The 21896-nt window shown below is 38.7% G+C and overlaps 1 protein-coding gene across 5 annotated transcripts in view; it reads right to left on the bottom strand.

Annotated features, from left to right (window-relative positions):
- The window catches only part of NNT (nicotinamide nucleotide transhydrogenase), an 89143-nt gene that overhangs the window by 29398 nt on the left and 37849 nt on the right, over positions 1-21896 (bottom strand). For all 5 annotated transcript variants that reach the window (XM_082652273.1, XM_082652271.1, XM_082652275.1 and 2 more), the window contains exons 8-17: positions 17917-18050; positions 17232-17423; positions 16525-16678; positions 12994-13155; positions 12069-12179; positions 11067-11212; positions 9667-9862; positions 6598-6831; positions 5144-5304; positions 3795-3974 (exon numbers count right to left, since the gene is read on the bottom strand). In XM_082652273.1, the coding sequence (XP_082508399.1) occupies positions 3795-3974; positions 5144-5304; positions 6598-6831; positions 9667-9862; positions 11067-11212; positions 12069-12179; positions 12994-13155; positions 16525-16678; positions 17232-17423; positions 17917-18050 (1670 nt within the window). The remainder of the gene's footprint in view (positions 1-3794; positions 3975-5143; positions 5305-6597; positions 6832-9666; positions 9863-11066; positions 11213-12068; positions 12180-12993; positions 13156-16524; positions 16679-17231; positions 17424-17916; positions 18051-21896) is intronic.

The following is a 21896-nucleotide window of genomic DNA, read 5'->3' as shown; positions in this document are numbered from 1 at the left end:
AATAATAAATGGTGTCTTAGGGCTTCTCTGGTGGCACAGTGGTTGAGAATCGCCTGCCAATGCAGGGGACATGGGTTCGAGCCCTGGTCCGGGAAGATCCCACATGCCGTGGAGCAACTAAGCCCGTGCGCCACAGCTACTGAGCCTGCGCTCTAGAGCCCGCGAGCCACAACTACTGAGCCCACGTGCTGCAACTACTGAAGCCCATGTGCCTAGAGCCTGTGCTCTGCAACAAGAGAAGCCACTGCAATGAGAAGCCTGTGCACCACAATGAAGAGTAGCTCCCCGATCGCCACAACTAGAGAAAGCCCACATGCAGCAATGAAGACCCAACGCAGCCAAAAAATAAAATAAACTAATAAATTTAAAAAGATAAAAAATAATAAATAAATAAATAAATGGTGTCTTAAAATATCTTGTAAAGTGAGAATAATATTTCCTACCTCCAGAATTAGTTTGGGGATCAAAAGAGTTAATATTTGTAAAGCACCCAGCATATTCTACTATGCCCAATTACGAGGAGCTATTTCACTTATATTATTATTATGAACCACTCTGAGCTGCTAAGCACAAGCCATGGAGAAAGTTTCTTATAATAAACAGTTTATTATAAGAAATAAACAATTTCTTATAATAAAGGTAAGAGTCAATGAGTATTAATGTGAAAAGTCAGAGCAGGAAAACTTAGAAGAAAAGGAAATTTCTATCTTTGAAATTGAAAACCATGCAGGTGTGTTTTTGTTGTTGTCTTGTCTGTTTTGTAATAAGTCATAGGAGTAGAACATGAGCAGTAAAACAAGCACTCTGCACATCACACTGGTGGGAGCTTTGACTGCAGAGTCCTTTGGAGATCAATTTATCAATATCTACACCCAACAAAAAGATCTTATTCCGTTTAATCAAGTAATTGTACTTATAGAAATTTGACCTAAGAAAATAATAAACAAGACACAAGGAAGAATACTGCAGAAAAAAAAAGTTAAGAACAACTAATATCATGGACTTGGATAAATAAATTATGGTATATGTTTGTGATACAATAACATGTAGACACTAAAATTTATTGGTTAGAAAATTAAACGTTAACATAGAATGTATTTAAATATATACATATGAAAAAAGACAAGAATTAGATATTAAGTGTTAACAGTTAAGTGGTAATGGCATTATAGATTATTTTATATCCTTATTTATCTTTTTCTATTTCCTTAATGAAAGATGTTTCATTAAACATCTTTTATTTTTGCAACTGAGTAATATTTTTTAAAAATTAAAGCTTCAACTGCTTTCAAATCCAAATTACTACAATTTACTATTACAAAAAACACATCTGACCCAGTGTGATACTTATGGTCACAGACAGCTATGAGACCTTGTTAGCCTTACATACAATATAGGAATAAAAAATATCTGAGGTATGCTGACAGTGGAATGGCATGCCTGAGGCAGTGGAAACAGAAAGAAAAGAAACAGAAGAACTAGAAAAAACAGATCAAGAAATATGAAAGAATGGATAAAAATTAAGAGAAATATGGTATAATTACAAAAGCACATGTAGAAAAGAGTACTTTCAACAAGTGCCTTTTATACCTTATTCTAGTTAATGCTACTGCAAAGGTTACTATAGTTACTATAATCAACAATAAAAGAAACTAAATAAAGAAGGGAAAGGAGAGGAAATAAAAGACACAGACAGAAATTTGGGAAATACTGTTGATAAATTTAAGAACCTAAAGAAAACCATTTAAGAGAAAAAGGATAAAGATAAGAAGGTACCCATGCTGACACTCCAAGAACAATATACAAGCCCCGACTTCCTCTCCCCATAAGTATGCCACTGGCCTTGTAAAAATACAAATACTCCCATTTAATTTTAAAATCAGTATTTGACAAACTGTTAAGTATTAATGACAATCTGCTGCCCCCTGCTGGTCACTGAAATTCACCAAATGAAGCAAAGTCAAACTAAGGGTTAAAAGTTCATTTTTAGAGAAAACTATTTCTAATACAACTGAATAAATTTTTCTCCTTCATAAACATTTGTTTTTAAAAACTCCACATCCTCGGGCTTACCTGGTGGGGCTGTGGTTGAGAGTCCACCTGCCAATGCAGGGGACATGGGTTCGAGCCCTGGTCCAGGAAGATCCCACATGCCGCGGAGCAACTAAGCCCCTGCGCCACAGCTGCTGAGCCTGCGCTCTAGAGCCCGCGAGCCACAACTACTGAAGCCCATGCACCTAGAGCCCGTGCTCTGCAACGAGAAGCTACCGCAATGAGAAGCCCGCGCACCACAACGAGAAGCCCGCGCGCAGCAATGAAGACCCAAAGCAACCATAAATAAAAATAAATTAAAAAATAAATAAATGTATTTTTAAATAAATAAAAACTCCAAATCCTGACACTTTTCCAGTAGGAAACACCTGTCCAAACTCCTTGAACTTGGGGAATTTAATTTAAAACCTCTCAGCTTGTTTTGAACTTAGGCTTTCAAATTTTTGTTTTTTACAATATAGCCAAAGCAAACTAATTTTTTTATTATGAAAAGATAACTTCAGCATTCAATTTGCAATGAGATTTTTCAATTAAAGACGTAAGAGGAATTCTGAGTTGTAAAATAAGGTATTTTTATAATTGTAATAAAAGAATGAAGGTGAAGTTATTTTTCTGCCTGAGTTATTAATCAGCATAAAGTCACATTCTAACTTCACCCAGTTTCATGCTTGTCCTTTCACAGCCATTCAAAACAATTATTTAGAGAATAATAGCTATAATTTGAAAAAGTTTTTTAGTCAAAACTTTAATTATTTGCAGGATATCTTCTTGCCATTAAGAAGAGAATTAGAAACAAAAAGGAAGCTAGGAAGTATGTGTCTTGTTAATTTTTTTTCTAAATCATGCTGACCACAAAACTTCAAGATAGGCACTCTCACAGATGACGAGTGGGAGTGTAAATTGGAGCAAGCTTTCTGGAAACCACACAGCAGTAAGTAGGCAGAGCCCAAAAAACGAGCACACCCTTTCACTTCTAGGAATCATCCTAAGACAAAAATCAGAAGTGCCAAAATGTATTTAGGTACAAAGAGAAAGATAAATCAAACAACCTTAAAGTACAGCATTAGGGAAAATTAAATAAATCTTGAATATCCATATTCTAGATTAGTATGAAGACCCTTAAAATCATATTTAAAAAGCATTTTTAATGATAAGAAAGTGGTAAGACTATAATTTGGAAGATTAAAAAAATTCAACGTGGGCTTCCCTGGTGGCACAGTGGTTGAGAGTCCGCCTGCCGATGCAGGGGACACGGGTTCGTGCCCCGGTCCGGGAAGATCCCACATGCCGCAGAGCGGCTGGGCCCGTGAGCCATGGCCGCTGAGCCTGTGCGTCTGGAGCCTGTGCTCCGCAACGGGAGAGGCCACAACAGTGAGAGGCCCGCGTACCGGGGAAAAAAAAAAAAAAAATTCAACGTAAGACAGTGTACAATATGATCAGATAAGTAAACACACAGATATGCAATACACGAAGAAAAAGAATAGAAGGAAATAAAATCTTAAGTGTTTATCACCAGATGGAGGGAGTTAGAAGATTTTTATCTTATACTTAATTTTCCAAGTTATCTACACTTGTGTACTTTAAAAGCAGTATGGCAAATGTATTCAAACGAAACACTCTGATATTTCTGCTGGAGAGAAAAAGAACCAACACAGTCATTTTTACTGCAAATAAAAGAAATGACAAACAGGTCCTCATTTTCAGAACAGCATTTCCTTTTCCTCCATTGGCTGTTTCCTTACCACACACATGATGTAGGACAGTATCGCACCGGAGGAGCCGATGAGCGCACCCACGATAGTCAGCAGACTGTTGTTGAGCAGGAAGCCCTCTGCACACAGGGCCCAGCCTGAATAGCTGTTCAGCACAGTGATGACCACGGGCATGTCAGCACCTCCAATGGCAGCCGTCAAAGTCACACCCTAGCAGAAAAACCAGAGTGGAACTCAAAATTCATGCAATGAAAAGAAACCTCTGACACTGAGCATCATGGCTCCTAATCATTCCGGTTTTCCAATTAATACATTTACATGTAAGTTCCACACCTGGTAATGAACGAGTGACCCCTATCGGACCAACTCTCCTACAGATATAACAAGTGCAAACGCTGAACCACAACCCCTGTGCAAAAAAATCCCTAAATCCCTAAAAGGGAGTGATGAAGAGCAGGCAAAAATTGGAGAGGGGTCTACACTCAGAAAAAAGTAACAGCGCTGAGTAAATGTCACAGAGTTTATGACTTTAGCTGATGAGGAGGGTCCTGTTGGTGCCAAGTGAAGCAGCTAAAACTAAAATATAAGCCCAGTCTTACTAGCTTGAAAATCTGAGGATAGGGTTTAGGGTGACTAAGCAATTACTGTATGTCTAACTTTGTGCTAAGCACTGTAGATGATTTAAAAATTTTTAAACATAAACCTTGTCTATAAAGTATATACTAAGAGTATACTAGACAAACATGAAGTAATCAGTGAATGGCACAGAGCTATACACTGCTCTATACACTGCTATAAATAGAATGCTAAACTGTGACATACAGACACCCAAAGAATACTGTATGTATCCATATACTAAAGCAGTAACTGGAGAGGAAGAGGGGGGCCAACCTATCCTGAAAGGTTTCACTGAACTCCCTCACTGAACACACAGGGTTTATTAAAAGCATTTCATTTCATATGATTATTTGGTTTGGTATCAGAGCTTCCAACAAATGTGAGAGCAACTAACGGGCAGGGACTCTCTGACACTTATTTTATAGGGCTTGTCACACAGCAGGCACCTAATGAACAGAAATGAAACCCCTGGCTTTTTAAATTCCCATTCACCAACACATTGATTCAGTGAAAAGACCCCAGAGCAAAAAAGATGTCACATGTGACAACTTTGACAGGAATTAGTAAGTGAAGAGAAAGAGTAATTTTCTCCTTACACTTTTCTATATTTTCCAGACTATCCAAAGATGAATACATAACAGCATTTTGAAACATTTTTATTCCATCAGGGGTCTTGAAGAGATAGAAATAAGATTAGACTGTAACCTAACAAAATACTTAGTTCCTCGCTAAGAATGTGCTTTCCATCTCTGACCTCTTACCATGATAGCAGACAGAGCTGACACAGAGCCCAGACAGGTGATGCCAGTGGTGAAGCTGGGGTCCATCATGAACGGGATGATTCCACCCACGCTAGCAGCCAGCAGGCCAGCATTGAGTAGGTGCCTTCCAGGGAGCAGGAGAGGGGCGGATTTCAGGATACCTAGGGCCAAGCATGTGGGAATCAGAACCTAGAACGTGTCACAAGAAACTCCCTCACACGCACACACTCTTAAGTGTGTGTCATTTAATCCTAAACCACCAAAATTTAACATTAGGATAAAAACATGCTACTTAAAATATCACTTTATATCACCAGCTACTGAAACATAAAAGTAAATTAGAGTTCTTACACATAAATATTAATGGAAGTAGGAAAAGTAGGGCTTGACTTAATTGTCCTTTACTTTGATCACACAACAATTTCCTTACTCTTTGTCATGGAATCATGAAAAGTGATTTTTCCCCCCCGTATGACCAATACAGAAGTTAAGTGTGGTTTTATTTATTGAAAATGTCAAAACAGAGTCCTAGAACATTAGCCTTTCTGATTGTATCAACTGAGCCCAAGGGAGAAGGGTCCTTGTTTGCTAGTTGGTTCTAAAGACAAAGCATGTACTAACATCTTACTTATGGTACATCTTCTCCTTTTCTTAGCCCCTTTTTGTTTCTTTTGTAAAAGTTGCCACTGCTGTTTTATTTATTTTTTGGTTTATCTTCCTTTTGATTGTCTCCTCCCCAAGAATATAAGCTCCATAAAAAAATAAAATAATAAAGACAAAGCGTGAGACAATATCGTAGGCTTTAAGTTCTTTTGTGATTTTTAAGTTTCATGGAAGTTCCCCACTTAATTCTAATGACTTGATTACTGAGAGACAAGACCAGGTTTTTAAATGACAAACTAGTTTCTCTAGAGACTTGCTTTTTCATGAAAACACTGAAAGCAGCTATGTGAGGTTTTCCCCTCCACTTCTATTTTCATGATTGGCTTTAGCGGTAGCAAAAGCTGCCAGGTTAGCCCCCTAAAATGTGTATTTGTTTTAAAAGTAAGTACTGTATACTAATCACACAAATTTATTCAATAAGCCTCTCTCTATTCTGGAAAATGTATGAATCATTTCTGTGAATGTTACACCAGCATCTCTAACCAAGGATTATAAAGACGTTATTTTGTTCATACACATTATCAAAGGTCAACTAGTCCCTCTATGTGAATTTCTGTGCATTAGTTTCCTTCACTAGCTGTCTGCAGACAACATGGCTTCAAAGCTTTGTGAGATCTGTAAGGATCAATAAAGGGAAGCCATGTTTATGGAGAAAAAAAAACTTTCATAGTGTCATACAAATACTCTTCACCTAACAGGTTCCACTACTAAGCTATTTTCTGAAATTGAAATGGACCCCTAAACATCCTAAATAATAGATATTTACCTCTATGTTATACTGAATCACTTACCCTGCAATTTTCCATAGGCAACAAGAGACCCACTAAACGTGACACCACCGATGTAAGTACCGAGGTAGGCCACGGTCTTGGTAAGATTAGCTGCTGCATCCGTAGCGAAATGTGGATATTCTACAATGTACTCAGCTATGCACGTAAGCACAGCTGCCAAGCCCACTAAACTGTGGAAAGCAGCAACTAACTGAGGTAAGTCAGAAATCTGGATGCGTTTCGCAATTGTCAGTCCTGTTGGAAAGTGAAAGTCAAAGAGAAATTAAAACTTGACAGACCTTTGAGAAACAACCCAATAAAGACCACACTTGAATATTACTCAGCCATAAAAAATCGGAAATCTTGACATGGATGGACCTTGAGGGCATTATGCTAAGTGAAGTAAGTCAGACAGAGAAAGACAAATACCATAGGATCTCACTTTTATGTGGAATCTGAAACAAACAAACAAACAAACAAAAAACCAAGCTCATAGATACAGAGAACAGATTGGTGGTTGCCAGAGGCGGGAGGTGGGATGGGGGGTGGGCAAAATGGGTGAAGGGGGTCAGAAGGTACAAACTTCCAGTAATAAAATAAATAGTCCTGGAGATGGAATGTACAGCATGGTGACTATAGTTAATAAAGCTGTACTGCATATTTGAAAGTTGCTAAGAGAGTAGATCTTAAAAGTTCTCATCACGGGCTTCCCTGGTGGCGCAGTGGTTGAGAGTCTGCCTGCCGATGCAGGGGACGCGGGTTCGTGCCCCGGTCCGGGAAGATCCCACATGCCACGGAGCGGCTGGGCCCGTGAGCCATGGCCGCTGAGCCTGCGCGTCCGGAGCCTGTGCTCCGCAACGGGAGAGGCCACAACAGTGAGAGGCCCGCGTACCGCAAAAAAAAAAAAAAAAAAAAAAAAGTCCTCAGCACAAGAAAAAAAATTTTAACTATGTATGGTGACGCATGTTAACTAGACTTATTGTGGTGATCACTTTGCAATCTATATATATAAATATCAAATTATTATGTACATCTAAAACTAGTATAATATTATATGTCAATTATACCTCAGTTTAAAAAAAGGCCTCTTAAGGTTATTCATCATTGTCATTAATTAAGTATTTATCTGCTTCCTGGCAAAATATTCTCTTACAGGGACTATTCCGCAAGAACACTGGCTTAAATACCCTTTCAAACAGCAGGCTCTTTCAACACACCTCACCAACGCCCAACTCCAAAGAACCCAAACACACAGCATCAACGTTCCTTACAACCTTTGAACACTCTCCCGGACTAACGTTTCTTCAGATTACTTAAAGCTCCAACTAAACCCCTTAAAAACCCCCCACTGCATGAATAACCCAGGCTCTCTTCCCTATCAGCCAACATTTGCCCCTGAGCACACAAGGAACAGCTGGAATATGAAGAAGGTCTAGGTTTTCAGGTGAGTGGATGGGAGCCAAGTCCAAAGGTAATGAAATGCAAATATCTGAGTAGTAAACAACCAAATCAGGAGACTCTGAAGGAGTTGCCTGGCTACAGGTAGGGGGAATAGAAGGACTGGGGCTCACAACATTTGCAAAGATCATGCCTAAAGGTTGTCCTGCCATGAACCTACAGCACAAGCATTTTGCTTCAAGTGCTTTTCCAGGGACTGTCAAGAAAGCATGCACAGCTTTCCCAGGTAAGTATAAAAGGAGATGTAAAGCTAATGCTGTGCTTGGTAAGTATTTAACCACCAGCCCCTCAGAATAAAAACGTGCGTGTGTAAATACATACATGAGTTTTTACTCATAAAAATGTATGCAGCACACAATTTTTAAACAATAAAAATATATACAATACTCTTTACTGTAAGTTTCATATAACCAATTGACTCACAGAATGTTACCAAATTCTGGTATATGTAGCCAACCTAGTGTTTGCAACTGATGAATGAGTGTGGTTCCCACACGAATGTTGGTTGAGATTTTTGTTTACTCTAACAAGTAAGACGAGAGTGAAACAACGAGATGTATATAAGAACTTCACTCACTGTCAACCATGTGAGTGGCAATTTTGCTGAATCTGATAATAGTTTCCAAGTACTGGAAGAATATTTGCTCAATTTTTTTGTGCAATTCACAGTGTAATGACAAAACACACTTTTAAGTTTAAGCTTGCATTATTAAATTTTCTCCATCACCTTCCTAGGTATGGACAATGAACAAAACAATAAATGAAACACAGATTCACAGAATTTGTTGATTTCCATGGTGTAAATACAACTGCCATGGTTGCTCTCAAGTTACCAACATGATGTCATTAAATATGGGTTCAGGAAGAGATGTACAGAAGCCCCATCATTACATAGTATTTCTACCACACAGACACAAGACACATGGATAATCTCAAAAGCAGAGATAATAAAAGCTAGTGAATTCATTAGAAAGTCATGAGTGTTTAGGATTATTACCTTTGTTTCTAATTTATTTAATTTTAAGTTTATATAATTTAATTTTTGATAATAGCTGTGTTTAATAACCAGCTCGAAAGATTCTTGAAAATTTACCAACCAACCCCAGCACACCACTGAATAAGACTAAAAGAGTGTTTTTTCTGCTGGCACGTGTTTTTCACGTTTTTAACAGTTCTCTGAAGCAGAATCTTCTGCTGTTATTTATACCCAGCAGAATAAATGATGAGCCTATAGATAGTACACATATAAGTATTCCAATTCCCTGTTCAATTATCAGCTAACTGGACAGAGTCAATAAAGGAAAACAAGAACTGAGCACAAGGCATTTCTCAGCCCACTCTTTTGACACAGTTGATATTACTCAGTGTTTTAAAATGTTTACTTCTGAATGAGAATTACACCAACTGTGATGACTTTTTGCCAAAAGAATATTTACTGAAGCAACTTCCATTAAGGCAATTTAATTCCTTCATCAATATGGGCCTCAAACAGAAATATGTATATTCAGAAACTGAAGTGCAATTAAAAAGTTCTTACTCCTAAAAAAGTATTCTTAAATCTCTGAGCCTAACTGCCGTCAGGTGTTCAAAGGGCATGGACTTACATAAAGGCAGAAACCCACAAGTGCTTACCAATGGTACCGCCCAAAGCCATTGCTCCAGACATCTGAGCTAACAGTTCTGGGCACGGTTTTAGGCCTCCAAGGGTGGCTGCCAGGCCTCCAGCCACCCCAATCATGCCCAATGCATTGCCAAGACGCGCAGTTCCCTGGGTGGAAAGCCCGGCCAGGGCACCAACACAGCACAGGCCAGAGCCCAGGTACACAATCTTTTCAAAGGAAAGGGAAGAGAAAGAGAGAGATTATCAAAACCTTCAGTCTACTAGCTTAAGGAGAACTCCTCTTGAGGAAACATGATTCTCTAAGGACAATTTTAAATTCAGACAATAGAAGGACCAATAGAGCTCTCTTTTAAAATATTTCAATATATTTTCCTATCCATTAAGGATATTACCATATTAAATACTTTAAATTGTACTTGCAATTATACCATTTATGTACATTGGCTTCTTCTGGACTTGATAGCATACAAATGCATATAAAAGTACCTAAATTTAAATGGAGTTATTATGGGATCTAGACCTGACCTAATGCTATAAGTGAGCCATCCCCTGAGGTTGTAAGTGCCAGAGACCGTGCTGTATACTTTACTTATGCTGTAACTCAGTCTCATGAGAGTCACAGGAGGAAAGACTCTTCATCCTCATTTTATAAAAGAGAAAACCAGTCCTTAAAGAGGCCACATAATTTTTCTAAGGGCAAACGATCAGTAAATAGCAAATCTGGGATGCAGACATACGTCTCCCTGACTCACTGTTCTAACTCTTCTCAAAAAAGATTGTGTTCATTCAACAAATAGTACATGTTAGAAACAGCAGAAACCAAAGGAGACATGATTTTTCAGCTGTCAGAGAGGCTGAAATAGTCATTGAAAAGAAAGGTATGACTGAGTTTGGAACAAAGTTGAGTCTCTATTATAAATTATATTTAGACATGGAACTTTCAAAGTTCAACTTGATTATTTCTGTTTCTCTACACAGCATGCATTTTTAAATTAGCTTTTTTAAATGCACTGGCATAACATCTCCTGGATCCACAGGGGAAGAAAGTAAGTAGGAAAAGGACTAATGATATCTAATAATAAAAATTTTTTACTGATTATTTCATTGTATCCCTACAACAATCCAGCCAGATACATAAAAAGGGTACTAATAAACTTCTTGCCTCTTTTTACATGTGGAAAAACTTAGGGACAAACAGGTAAACCCATCCTTGCAGACTTGGCAGGCAAATCTGTCTCTAGAATCCAAGGTCCTGATTCTCAGAGGATGAGAATGCTCTATTTGACCAAGATGTTTCAAAAGTTACTGTCATATTTGCTTGATAGAATTTGAATTTTGGTAATGATAATGTTAGGTCTACTTGGGATGAAGACACAGTACAAAAGTAAAAGCTTTCAAAAGAGACTCTTACTTGTTCAATGTTATAACCACTGGAGAGGGCAGCTAAGTATCCTCCAACAAAGGTACCGGCAGGGAGCAGATACAGGTAATTGTGTTCTGGGGGGTCGGTGGGACGTTTGAACATGTCCAGCATTCTCTGAGTCACCAGAAAGCCACCTTATCAAAGTAAATATAAAACAGAAAGAGGTATCTCATTGAGCAACATAATTTTTAAAGGGCTACAAGTTTTCTATTTTAAGTACATCTTTATCATCTAGGAATAAATATCATTTTAAGTAACATTTCAGAACCTCGAAATTAGAAGTTATTCTATTATTCAAGCCAGTTACATTGAAGGGAGGAACCCTTAATACATTTAGGAAGAAAATTTGCTCTCAGAGTATAAAACCAACCATTTCTGCATGACTAACAATAAACAGCCATTCAAACAGCTCGGGAATGCAGAAGATCAAAGGCCAGGGTTTTTCTTCTAATAGGTTATTCTGTTTGTTAAACCCTATAATAAGCGATAAAAGAAAAACTACCGTATCAGCTGGCACCAGGTCTGTTTGGACACGTTAAAGAATTTATAGCTACAAAATATCATCGAATGAGTTTCATATACAAGTGATGTGTTAGGCTTTCAGTTTTCAGGAACATAGGCCAGGATAAGGCAAAAGGCTAAAGTTTTATCGAAAATTATACCCATTTAAAGATGTTATGGTGATAGCTCTAAGTCAGCTTAATTCAAAACTATGCATTAAATAACTTTCCAGTTAACCTGTAGGCATTGTAGTTAACCTCTGGGGCATTCAGGGGGAGGGGTGTTCTCTTATCAAATAGTTTCTAAAACTTACCAATGGGCAAAATAACTAATTTTCCTTCACACAGAGCATTTATCATCTGAGTGAAACATTTTTTAAAGGCATGATTAAAGTCTTAAAAATCAGAATGTTTGTTTTATATTGATTTATATTTGCTTCTCGTGTCTCCACTAAAAATCGCACTCTGGGTTCTTTCACTGTCCTCATACCTGCAATGTTGACTGAGGATATGAATGTAGCAAGAGCAGCAAGGCCCTGAGAAGTTGTGGAAGGATACAAATGTCCTCCCATCAGCACCAACCCACCAACTGCGGTCAACCCTGGGAAGAAAGCATGGATATATTAAACAGTAGCTAATAGTCGTGCTGCCAAATCAAATGTTATCGCTGAAAGACCTCACAAGCACATGCATCATAAAGGAGAAAGTTCTCACACACATTCTCACTGAAGTATTCTTGTGGGCAAAGAGTTACCAAAACATTTTCTCCTTTTGCATAAGAATTTTAACCTTTACTTTCTAGCTCTGTTCCCCTGATAAAGATATAAATCAATAATGTTACTAGACAACATTGTTCATGGTGCAAAGGGACCTCTGGTGGTTACACAACTGGAAAATACTATGCATGAACAATAAATATATGATGGTGAAAGCCCATAGCTTTGGGCTTTCCTGAGCATAGTACTTCTTGGAATTGGACCTGTTCCCGGTGGAGATCCTGAAAGCCATGCCTGTGCAAGAGATGCCCACTGGGGCCATGGTTTCCAAGCCACAGCAGCTCCCACATCTGTCCACGTAGCTGTGTGGACCCTGCATGGACCATGCTGCCGCTGTGAAACACTGTTTCCAAATTTTATCAGAGGAATCCCTTCTTTAAAGGAAATCATAACTGAAAGAAGGAACAGTAGCTCTGCACTGCTTGCAACAGGAGCAGCCCAAAGGTATGACACACTCCATCGGCCTCTCACTTCCAACCCCACCTCTGCACCCTCCGGGAGCCCGAGTCACCACAACCACCAAGATGCCAAGCCCTACAATTTGGAAAACACAGACTTTATAAACCTCATGGAAAGCACTCCTAGAGTTGAATAAGCCCTTGAAAACCTAAATTGAGGGAAAACAAGAGGCGAACAAACCTGAGATTGCATTAGTCACAGACATCAGTGGTGAGTGGAGAGCGGGGGTCACTCCCCAGACAGTGTGGTAGCCCACAATGCCAGCCAAGCCAAAAGTGGTCACCATCTGGGAAAAGGCTAAATTGGGAGCCGCAATGCCCAAACCCAGTATCCCAGTGAGACCTAGAGAAAGAGAGGAAAGCGTGTGAGTTCACATCCAATTATCTCGGGAGGATTAAAAGCACACACACACCCACACACAAACAAACATGTGGGACAGTCAATGCTTTAAAATTCCACACCCTTGCCAATAATGAGATTTTTTGAGATGTTCCATGACTGGGAAGAGGGGTGGTGAAAGGGAGTTAAAGGTATTGCGAACAAAATTCAACTTCCTGACCACCACTCCCCAAAATAAAATAAATTTTAAACATCTAGTAAAATTTATGAGTCACCTTAATAACAATTTGCACATTTTCCTCTGTATAACTTGTCCTCTTCCCCATTTTAACTTTCACTGACAGTGCCACATGTGTTTATACAAGTGTTTTTATTCCAGAATTATAGGCCTATAAAGGATCTACCAAAGCATTTTCTACTTGGGCAACACACAACCTTTATAAGACAGACTTCTGTGAGGCCAAGTTCATGTCACTCTCAGATTTGGCTGAGGAAGAAGGATTTTAAGAGAGTAGGAAGGATTTCATTCACTCCAGCACCTCCCCAAAACATATGGCTTCCACCCACCCGGGACAGAAGTTTTGCAATTGCTCCTGAATCTGGACTGGACTGCTGGCCAGGGTAGTCAGCTCCAGCCCCAACACTAAGTCAGCAAACAGGATTTTACAAAGAAAAGGAAAAAAAAAAAAATACGAATTAAATTAAGAATGTGCAGAATACAAACAGTCAGCTCTCAACATACATCTTTAATTATCGTCTTTCCTAATAGCAAACATGTGGATGGCTGTTCTGCAACAGAGGAAAGGGTTACCTAGTGGTCAGTGAAAACCAAATGATAATGGGTGACCAGAAAGCTGGAATTTAACTTTTTTGAATAAGGTACTTTTATCCCTTGATATAAACTATTTCTTTATAAGTGGCATAGCTGGAACATTAGCAGTTGACATTCATTTTACTTTACATCAGTCAATAAGACTGTAGTTTTAAATTTTTTTTTAATTTTTTTCACTGCCCCACACAGCATGTGAGATCTTAGTTCCCCAACCAGGGACTGAACCAGTGCCCCCCGGAGTGGAAGCACGCAGTCTTAACCACTGGACCACCAGGGAAGTCTCTGTAGTTTTAATTTTTATTTTCCTACCCACATACAAGATTTCCAGTGTTCCAATGGATGGCCTGTTAACCATCTGGAGGGAGAGTTAGACAGAATATTGTTTTGTGTTTCAGTTAAACATCAGAGAAGGGCTGTATAGGGTTATATTTAAGGACATGTTTTCTTAAGCCAGACTGCCTGGTTCAAATCCTGGCTCTACTGCTTGTCAGCTGTGTGATCTCAGGCAAGTTACTTAACCTCTCTGTGCTCCAGTACCCTCATCTGTAAAATTATTAACCCTCTCTGTCGTCATCTGGAAAAAGAAAATAATAATATGCCCACTTTACTGAGTACTTATAAGGAATAAACGAGCTAAGGCACGTGAAGTGTTTTAGCACAATGCCTAGCACTCATTAAATGCCCACATTAGTTCAGAAGCACTAAATTACCATAACCTGCAGTCAATTGTGTTGGGCATCTAAGATAGAAATCCCACATCTGAAGGTTTTCTTTTCTTTTGTTTTTTAATAAACTTATTTATTTTATTTATTTATTTTTGGCTGCGTTGTGTCTTCGTTGCTGCGTGAGGGCTTTCTCTAGTTGCGGTGAACAGGGCCTACTCTTTGTTGCGGTGCGTGGGCTTCTCATTGCAGTGGCTTCTCTTGTTGCGGAGCACAGGCTCTAGGCACGTGGGCTTCAGGAGTTGTGCTACATGGGCTCAGTAGTTGCGGCTTGTAGGCTCTAGAGAGCTGGCTCAGTAGTTGTAGTGCATGGGTTTAGCTGCTCCGCAGCATGTGGGATCTTCCGGGACACGGATCGAACCTGTGTCCCCTGCAGTGGCAGGTGGCTTCTTAACCACCGCACCACCAGGGAAGCCCCAGGTTTTCTCATTAACTATTTAATAAACTAAAGTCTTTTCTATAATACATTCAGTAATGTCAAATGTGCTACATTTAGTTTGTATAACAGAGGAAAAAGAAAAGAAAAACAGAGAAAAAAAGAAAAGGGAAAAAAAGCAAATCACATTCTTTGAAGAATGCTAGTCAAATAGATTCCTAACAAATACACAAGAAAAACGCTTGGTTTTATTATAAAGGAGGAAGTTTTAGGGTACAGAAAATAAATATAAGGCCATCCTTTTATTCACTGGAATATGCCAATGTCATATCTATTAAAATGCAATAAACCTTGACTCAATAAACATAAGAGAAACCTAGAAAAATAAATCATCACTCATGCCTCACTACATTTCCTTATGAATTGTAAAGAGAAATGGAAATTTACAACCCTGCTGACAATACTCTCCATGCACAAAACAGTATAATGGTTTCTTTTTTTTTAACAAGTAAGAGCAAATAGGGACACTGCTCCATCTATTCACAATGTTCGCAACTAAAGGCTTTTTCAGTCATTTTGCTGAGACTTGCTCTTTATTCAAGGAGAGTTACATATTTAGCTTTAAAACATCTGGACTCACATGGGAATTTGGAGAATGCTGAGGCTACAAGAATTCTGTGTGCTTTGTACTGGTCCTTATTCTTTATAGTTTGCTTTTGTTTTGTTTTTATTTTGGCTCTAAGCAAATCTAAACATTTTTACTTCATTCTATGAGACAGAAACCAATTTAAAATCAAATATCCATATTTCAGACTCTAACAGTTCATAGCCAGAATGAATATTTATCATTATTTTACGATAATTCTTTACTGCCTTCATGAAGGTGAATTAGAAAACAAAGAATCTATGTTAAATTGTAAAGAAAGAGATAAAAATTTTTTAATTGAATTTTTTTTTTACTAGGTGAATAACTTACTGTTTATTCTTCAGAGCAAATATTTGGTTCCCCAGTCTTACCCAGAGGTGCAGATAATCACAAGTGATGTTTTATAAACCACAAAAAATAAACCAATAACCACATTTACATGCACTTAACACCAACACAATCTGTCATACATCAATACTCATTATATTTGATATATATAAAAATATTAACGATATTTTAAATGTTTTCTATAAAAGTATTAACAGCCTATGTATTATTTCACACATTCAATCCAGCATTTATCCCAGTGCCTGCATCTCTGAGGGTACACAATGCAGTCTCCACGTCCACAGAGGTGGGACAGATGACATGTATGTGAAAATTGCTTCTAACAGGCCCAAGTCCTGATGGAATCCAACAAAGGACAACAGCATTTCATTTACTAATTTTGACAATTAATACATAACTCACAAAATTCAAAGAATCTGGACTAAATCTTCATAGATGGGACCCTCACCTGCTGTATATGCAGAAGCTGATGTCATCGTCTTCCTGAAGGGCGTGACAGTAGCTGCTTTTTCAGCCTCCAGCTCAGCCACTGTCCTCTGTTTTACTGGGGCACCTTGAGGAATATTTTTCGGTGTGGGAGCAGGGAAGATCACTTCGCCATCCTAACAGAAATCAGAAAAATAGTACTTTTTAAAGTCAATCCAGCATTCAGTCAATCCAGTGTTGGGGAAAAACTCTTCTTTGAAAAGTAATTTTAAATAAATATAGAAATTCACGTAATTTATAATATCACTTTATATAAATATATATCACACATGTATATAAATAATGTCTGTGTCATGCATACACACATAGATGTACAATTAGTACGTGTACAGAACATATAAGGAAGAATACAGAACAAACTTAAAAGCAGATAGGCGGGGGAGGGGGAATATTTAATTTTTACTTTATTCAATTCTGGGTTTTTTGTGTTTTTTTGTTTCTGTGTATCAAAAGCAATGCATATTTTAGGTGAGTCACACATGTATATAAATCTTGCAATATTTTTCTTTAAACTGTTCTACATTTTTAAACAATTTTTATTGGCATAAACCCAACACATCGATACTTTATTAGAATATATCCCAATTCCAAAATAGGATCGTTCTGTAAACAAAAATCCTAAAACAAATATATAATGAAAACACAGGAGAAACAGATCTCTTCACTTACCTTCATCACTACAGTTCCTCTAATGACGTGACCCATTGTACCAAAGTCAAAGTCATCTTTCACTTCAAAATAAAAATTGTCTTTGTCAGAGCTGATGGCCTTCAGGAGTTTGGTGATGTTGTTGGAATACAGGGTGCTGGCCTGAGTGGCCATTCGGCTGGGAAGGTCTGTGTAGCCTATGTGAGTAATCCCCTAAACAAACAAAAATACAGTCAGAAAGGTCTGTTACTAAATGCCCATATTCTTTCTAGGACAGTTCTCAGTCAAGGCTAAGTTCTGAAATTACAAATCTTTATAAATATACACACACACTCACAAATACATATTTCAAAAGGAGCTTTAGGGCTTCCCTGGTGGCGCAGTGGCTGAGAGTCCGCCTGCCGATGCAGGGGACATGGGTTCGTGCCCCGGTCCGGGAAGATCCCACATGCCGCGGAGCGGCTGGGCCCGTGAGCCATGGCCGCTGAGCCTGCGCGTCCGGAGCCTGTGCTCCGCAACGGGAGAGGCCACAACAGTGAGAGGCCCGCGCACCACAAAAAAAAAAGGAGCTTTAAATGTGACTGTTTTTAAGTTTAGAAAATTTCAGGCCTCAGTTTCTCTAAATATTTAAAGCAATAAACACCCTCTCACAAATCAATAAAGATATAGGAACAGGTTCATAGATAGAGGAAGCTTTGTGCTGTACCTTATGAACATAAAGTTCTCCTGGCTTGGTGGTTTCAAAGTTTCCGCCAGCCTCAGCAGCTAAATCCACAACAACTGAACCTTCCTTCATGGACTCGATCATTTCTTTACTAAACAAAACGGGAGCTTTTTTACCTAATAAAACCAAAGAAAAGAGTACAAATTACATGGTAATTTCTTAAAACTTTATATTCTAATTATTACAGTAGTCTCTGGGTACCCAGGAATTTAACATCTGAATATATAACTCTTTCAAAGAGACCCCCTAAAGTTCATAACACAGGTGAGACTGGTCAGTCTCCTAAGGAAGAAATAGGATGAGTGTGAGCTGCAAAGCCAGTGGGTGGGAGGGAGCCGCTTAGCCAGAGAGCAAGCCTTGTCATTTGCAAAGCATGGAAATTTCAGCTAGCACTGCTCTTCCCAACTGGTTTACAGCCTGTACCACTCATGAAGAGATCAACATTTTGCCTGTTTCTTTAAAAATGCATAATAAATAAGCTAGTAAGGAAACTATGTGCACCCAAATTGGACGATTCATAAAGATCACGAATGTCAAGGGAACATTCAACAGTAATCTATGAATGACAAAATAGAGTATTTCCAATCATCTTAACCAATGGCACCAGATTTTCCCACATGCTATATTAATCTACCTTAATTTAACACAGGATAACTTCGAGGAGAGACAGGGAAGTACCATGAAATGGAAACAGTAGGATACCACAACTCCAAACAATCTTAGGAACCACTCATACGTTTTTATTCCCACTCAACAACTATGTATTCTGCACCTCTGGTGAGTCGAGCTCCATGCCTGGTGCTGGGAGTGTACTGGTAGATAAACAGAAAAGATCCCTGTTCTCATGGAGCCTGCCCCTCATGAGATATTTCACATCTTATAATAAATCGTTTACTCATTCTTTCATAGAGGATAAAGCACCAAACATAAGGATTTTTCAAGCTAACATAAATTAATATGTTCAACAGGGGTCCACACTGTGGGTATAATACCTCGTTCAAGTTTCATAAAACAGTGTAAATATCTAAGCCAAAAGAGAAAGGAAATAAACTTGCGAGACTGGCCACAGGAAAGCAGAGAATTAATAGCCTAATGATCTTTTTTTTCCTTCTTTCGAAAGTTTTCAACTCTGTGTCTACAGAATTTTAGTAAAAGCACTGTCAGTTTTATAAATGGAAATCAACTCAAAGTAAAATTTGCATGATAAAAATCTGCTTTTCAATCTACTTGACTGGAATATATGCGATTCAAAAAAGAAAAATAACCTTTTTTTTGTAGTACGTGTGAAAGACAAAGTTGTAAAGATACGTGTGGGTGTACCTCCTTTCTCAATGCGAACCTTATACTTCCAAGATCAAGCCCAACTCCTAAGCCTCCTATTACCCAAGGCCTTTCTCCCCGGGCTGAAGCACTCCTCTTAGCATTTCTCCTCACTACTGCCCCACTGGACCTTCTGCTCCAGCCACAATGGTTTGTTAGAGAAGCTCTGGTTCTCTCTTCTGAGTCTCCATGAAAAAGAGCAAGAATGAGGAGATCTTTTCCCAAAGACAACACACCCTTTGGTCCTGGTAGTTTCGCCACTTCTCAAAATTCTCTGGAATTACGTATTCCTTTCCTCTACCCTCCCCCACTGTAGTCCACTAAAGGTATCTTGAATACTTAAACATTACTCGAGCATGAGAATTTGGGGATGCAAACAACAGCATCTGAGGACTCGTCCCAAACTAAAGGTCATGCTGACCAGCACTGCAGTGATGTAAAGCTCTGGATGACGTGGCTGCATCTACATAAAGTGGCGACTTTAAACGGCTAACCTGTACTTTGCAGGTATTTACTGTCGTCACCACCCACCCCCAGCCCTTGTCCAGAGCCCCTTCGTTATTAACCAGACTCTCGTTTGCCACAGCCTTTCCTCCCACCTTACTTGGACCCTCCAGTCTTAGGTCGACGTGCCTTAAGCTACTCTTCTGGCTAGAACCAAGTTGGATCCAGGCGCAACCCCTTTGAATTCTAACCACACCAACTTTACGACCATCGACCTCACAAATTGGATTTGGCATCTAACTAATTTCTCCCGCCCTAGACATTCTGGATTCCTTCTTCCTTCTGAGATATCTATAGCTACAGATCAGACCCTGCATCTGTAATGCTGCCCACTTTATAAGACGTCAAGTAGCCAAAACCATTTAGGCTCCCTAGAAAACATCTGATGTACCTACCACCTATTTGTCTTCTTTGATTTTACTTATTCAACCTTCACAAAACAATTTTGCAGTGGCTGACACAACACACACACACACACACACACACACATGTGTGTCATAACAGAGGTAACAGGTGTTCCGTCCATATTATCACTCGGAAATTCAACCGCTTTTGAAAGGATAGCATTTTCTTTCACGTAACAGTATTTTACTTAGTACATAGACAAATAACTGGAAGGTAAGTTAAAAGAATAGACTTAAATTACAGATGAATGTTTAAAAGACATGGAATTATTACAAGTAAAAGCACACAACGGAACAGTATGTATAGGATGTTCCCATTCAGTAAAAAAAAATTTACATATACATATGTATGAATGTTTCAAGAATGTGTGTGTGTGTGTGTGTGTGTGTATAGATACATACACACACACACACAAAATATTACATATACTATATAGTTCCTAGCAAATTCTATAGAGTATAATGTTTAACAATATCAGGACGTCTTTGAGTAGTAAGACTAAGAATAATTTATTTCCTTCTTTGTGCTTTTTCTTATCTCCCAAGTGTTCTAGAAGAGCTTGTTTTCATGTTATACTTTCAAAAATTCAATAAGGGCTACAGGGAATACAATGATGAATATAACAGTGCAGCTGCCTTTAAGAACTCACATGTGGATTAACTTTTTGAAAATTCTGAAAAGTGCAGAAATGCAAATTAAAAACAGAAGAAGGGAAGAAAGGGAGCCAAAAGAGGAGCAGAGTAGCACAAAAAAGTTCCAAATGAGCAAATCCTCAAAAGATTAGGTCAAGGGAGGGAAAGACTGAGAAGGAAATTTCAAAGTACTATCCTACCCTGACGGCCTACTATGATAAAAATGTAATGTAAGGTAAGTGCGGCATCACAAAATGGAAGGAACAAAAGGAATAAGATGATTAGCTAGGTTTTGGGGGAAAAAACTCCCCAAACCTAATATCTTACTTCAAACTGAACTCTGAACTCTATAGGTCAGAATTAATTATAAAAGAAGGGCTTCCGTGGTGGCGCAGTGGTTGAGAGTCCGCCTGCCGATGCAGGGGACACGGGTTCGTGCCCCGGTCCGGGAGGATCCCACATGCCGCGGAGCAGCTGGGCCCGTGAGCTATGGCCGCTGAGCCTGCGCGTCCGGAGCCTGTGCTCCGCAACGGGAGAGGCCACAGCGGTGAGAGGCCCGCGTACCGCAAAAAAAAAGAAAAGAAAAGAAAAAAAAGAAAAGAAAAAAATCAACCCATAAAGAAAAGAAAAAAAGGAAACACTTGGTGAATATCTCTCCTGTCTTTGGATTGAAAAGTACTTCCTAAATTTACAGCAATGGGAAAAATTACAAAGGAAAATGTCAAAAGGCTTAAATATGAAAAAGGTATGTATTACTATCCTCAAAAAAAATAAACATGACAAAAAATTAATACAATAAAAATCTCACAGAAATTTAAATAAAACCAAAACACTAAGATCCTAATTGATAAATAAACAGCAAATACAAATGGCCAATTCAAAGAGAATGGTAACAACCAAATGAAGAAAGTTCACCCTCAGTAAGACTAAAAGAAATGTGAGTACAAAGAGTGAGATACATTTTTGCCCTCAAACTGAAAGAGTCAACAAAATGCAAATACTTCTGAAATGAAACAATTAGCTGGAAAATCTACTAATGAGATTACGAACTGTATAATCTTTCAACAAAGCATAGTAGATCAAGGGTGTATCAACAGGCCA

The sequence above is a fragment of the Grampus griseus genome, assembly GCF_964374135.1.
Source record: "Grampus griseus genome assembly, chromosome: 3".
Classification (NCBI taxonomy): domain Eukaryota; kingdom Metazoa; phylum Chordata; class Mammalia; order Artiodactyla; family Delphinidae; genus Grampus; species Grampus griseus.
The sequence above is the reverse complement of the archived record's forward strand: the minus strand, read 5'-3'. Positions and strand labels throughout refer to the sequence as shown.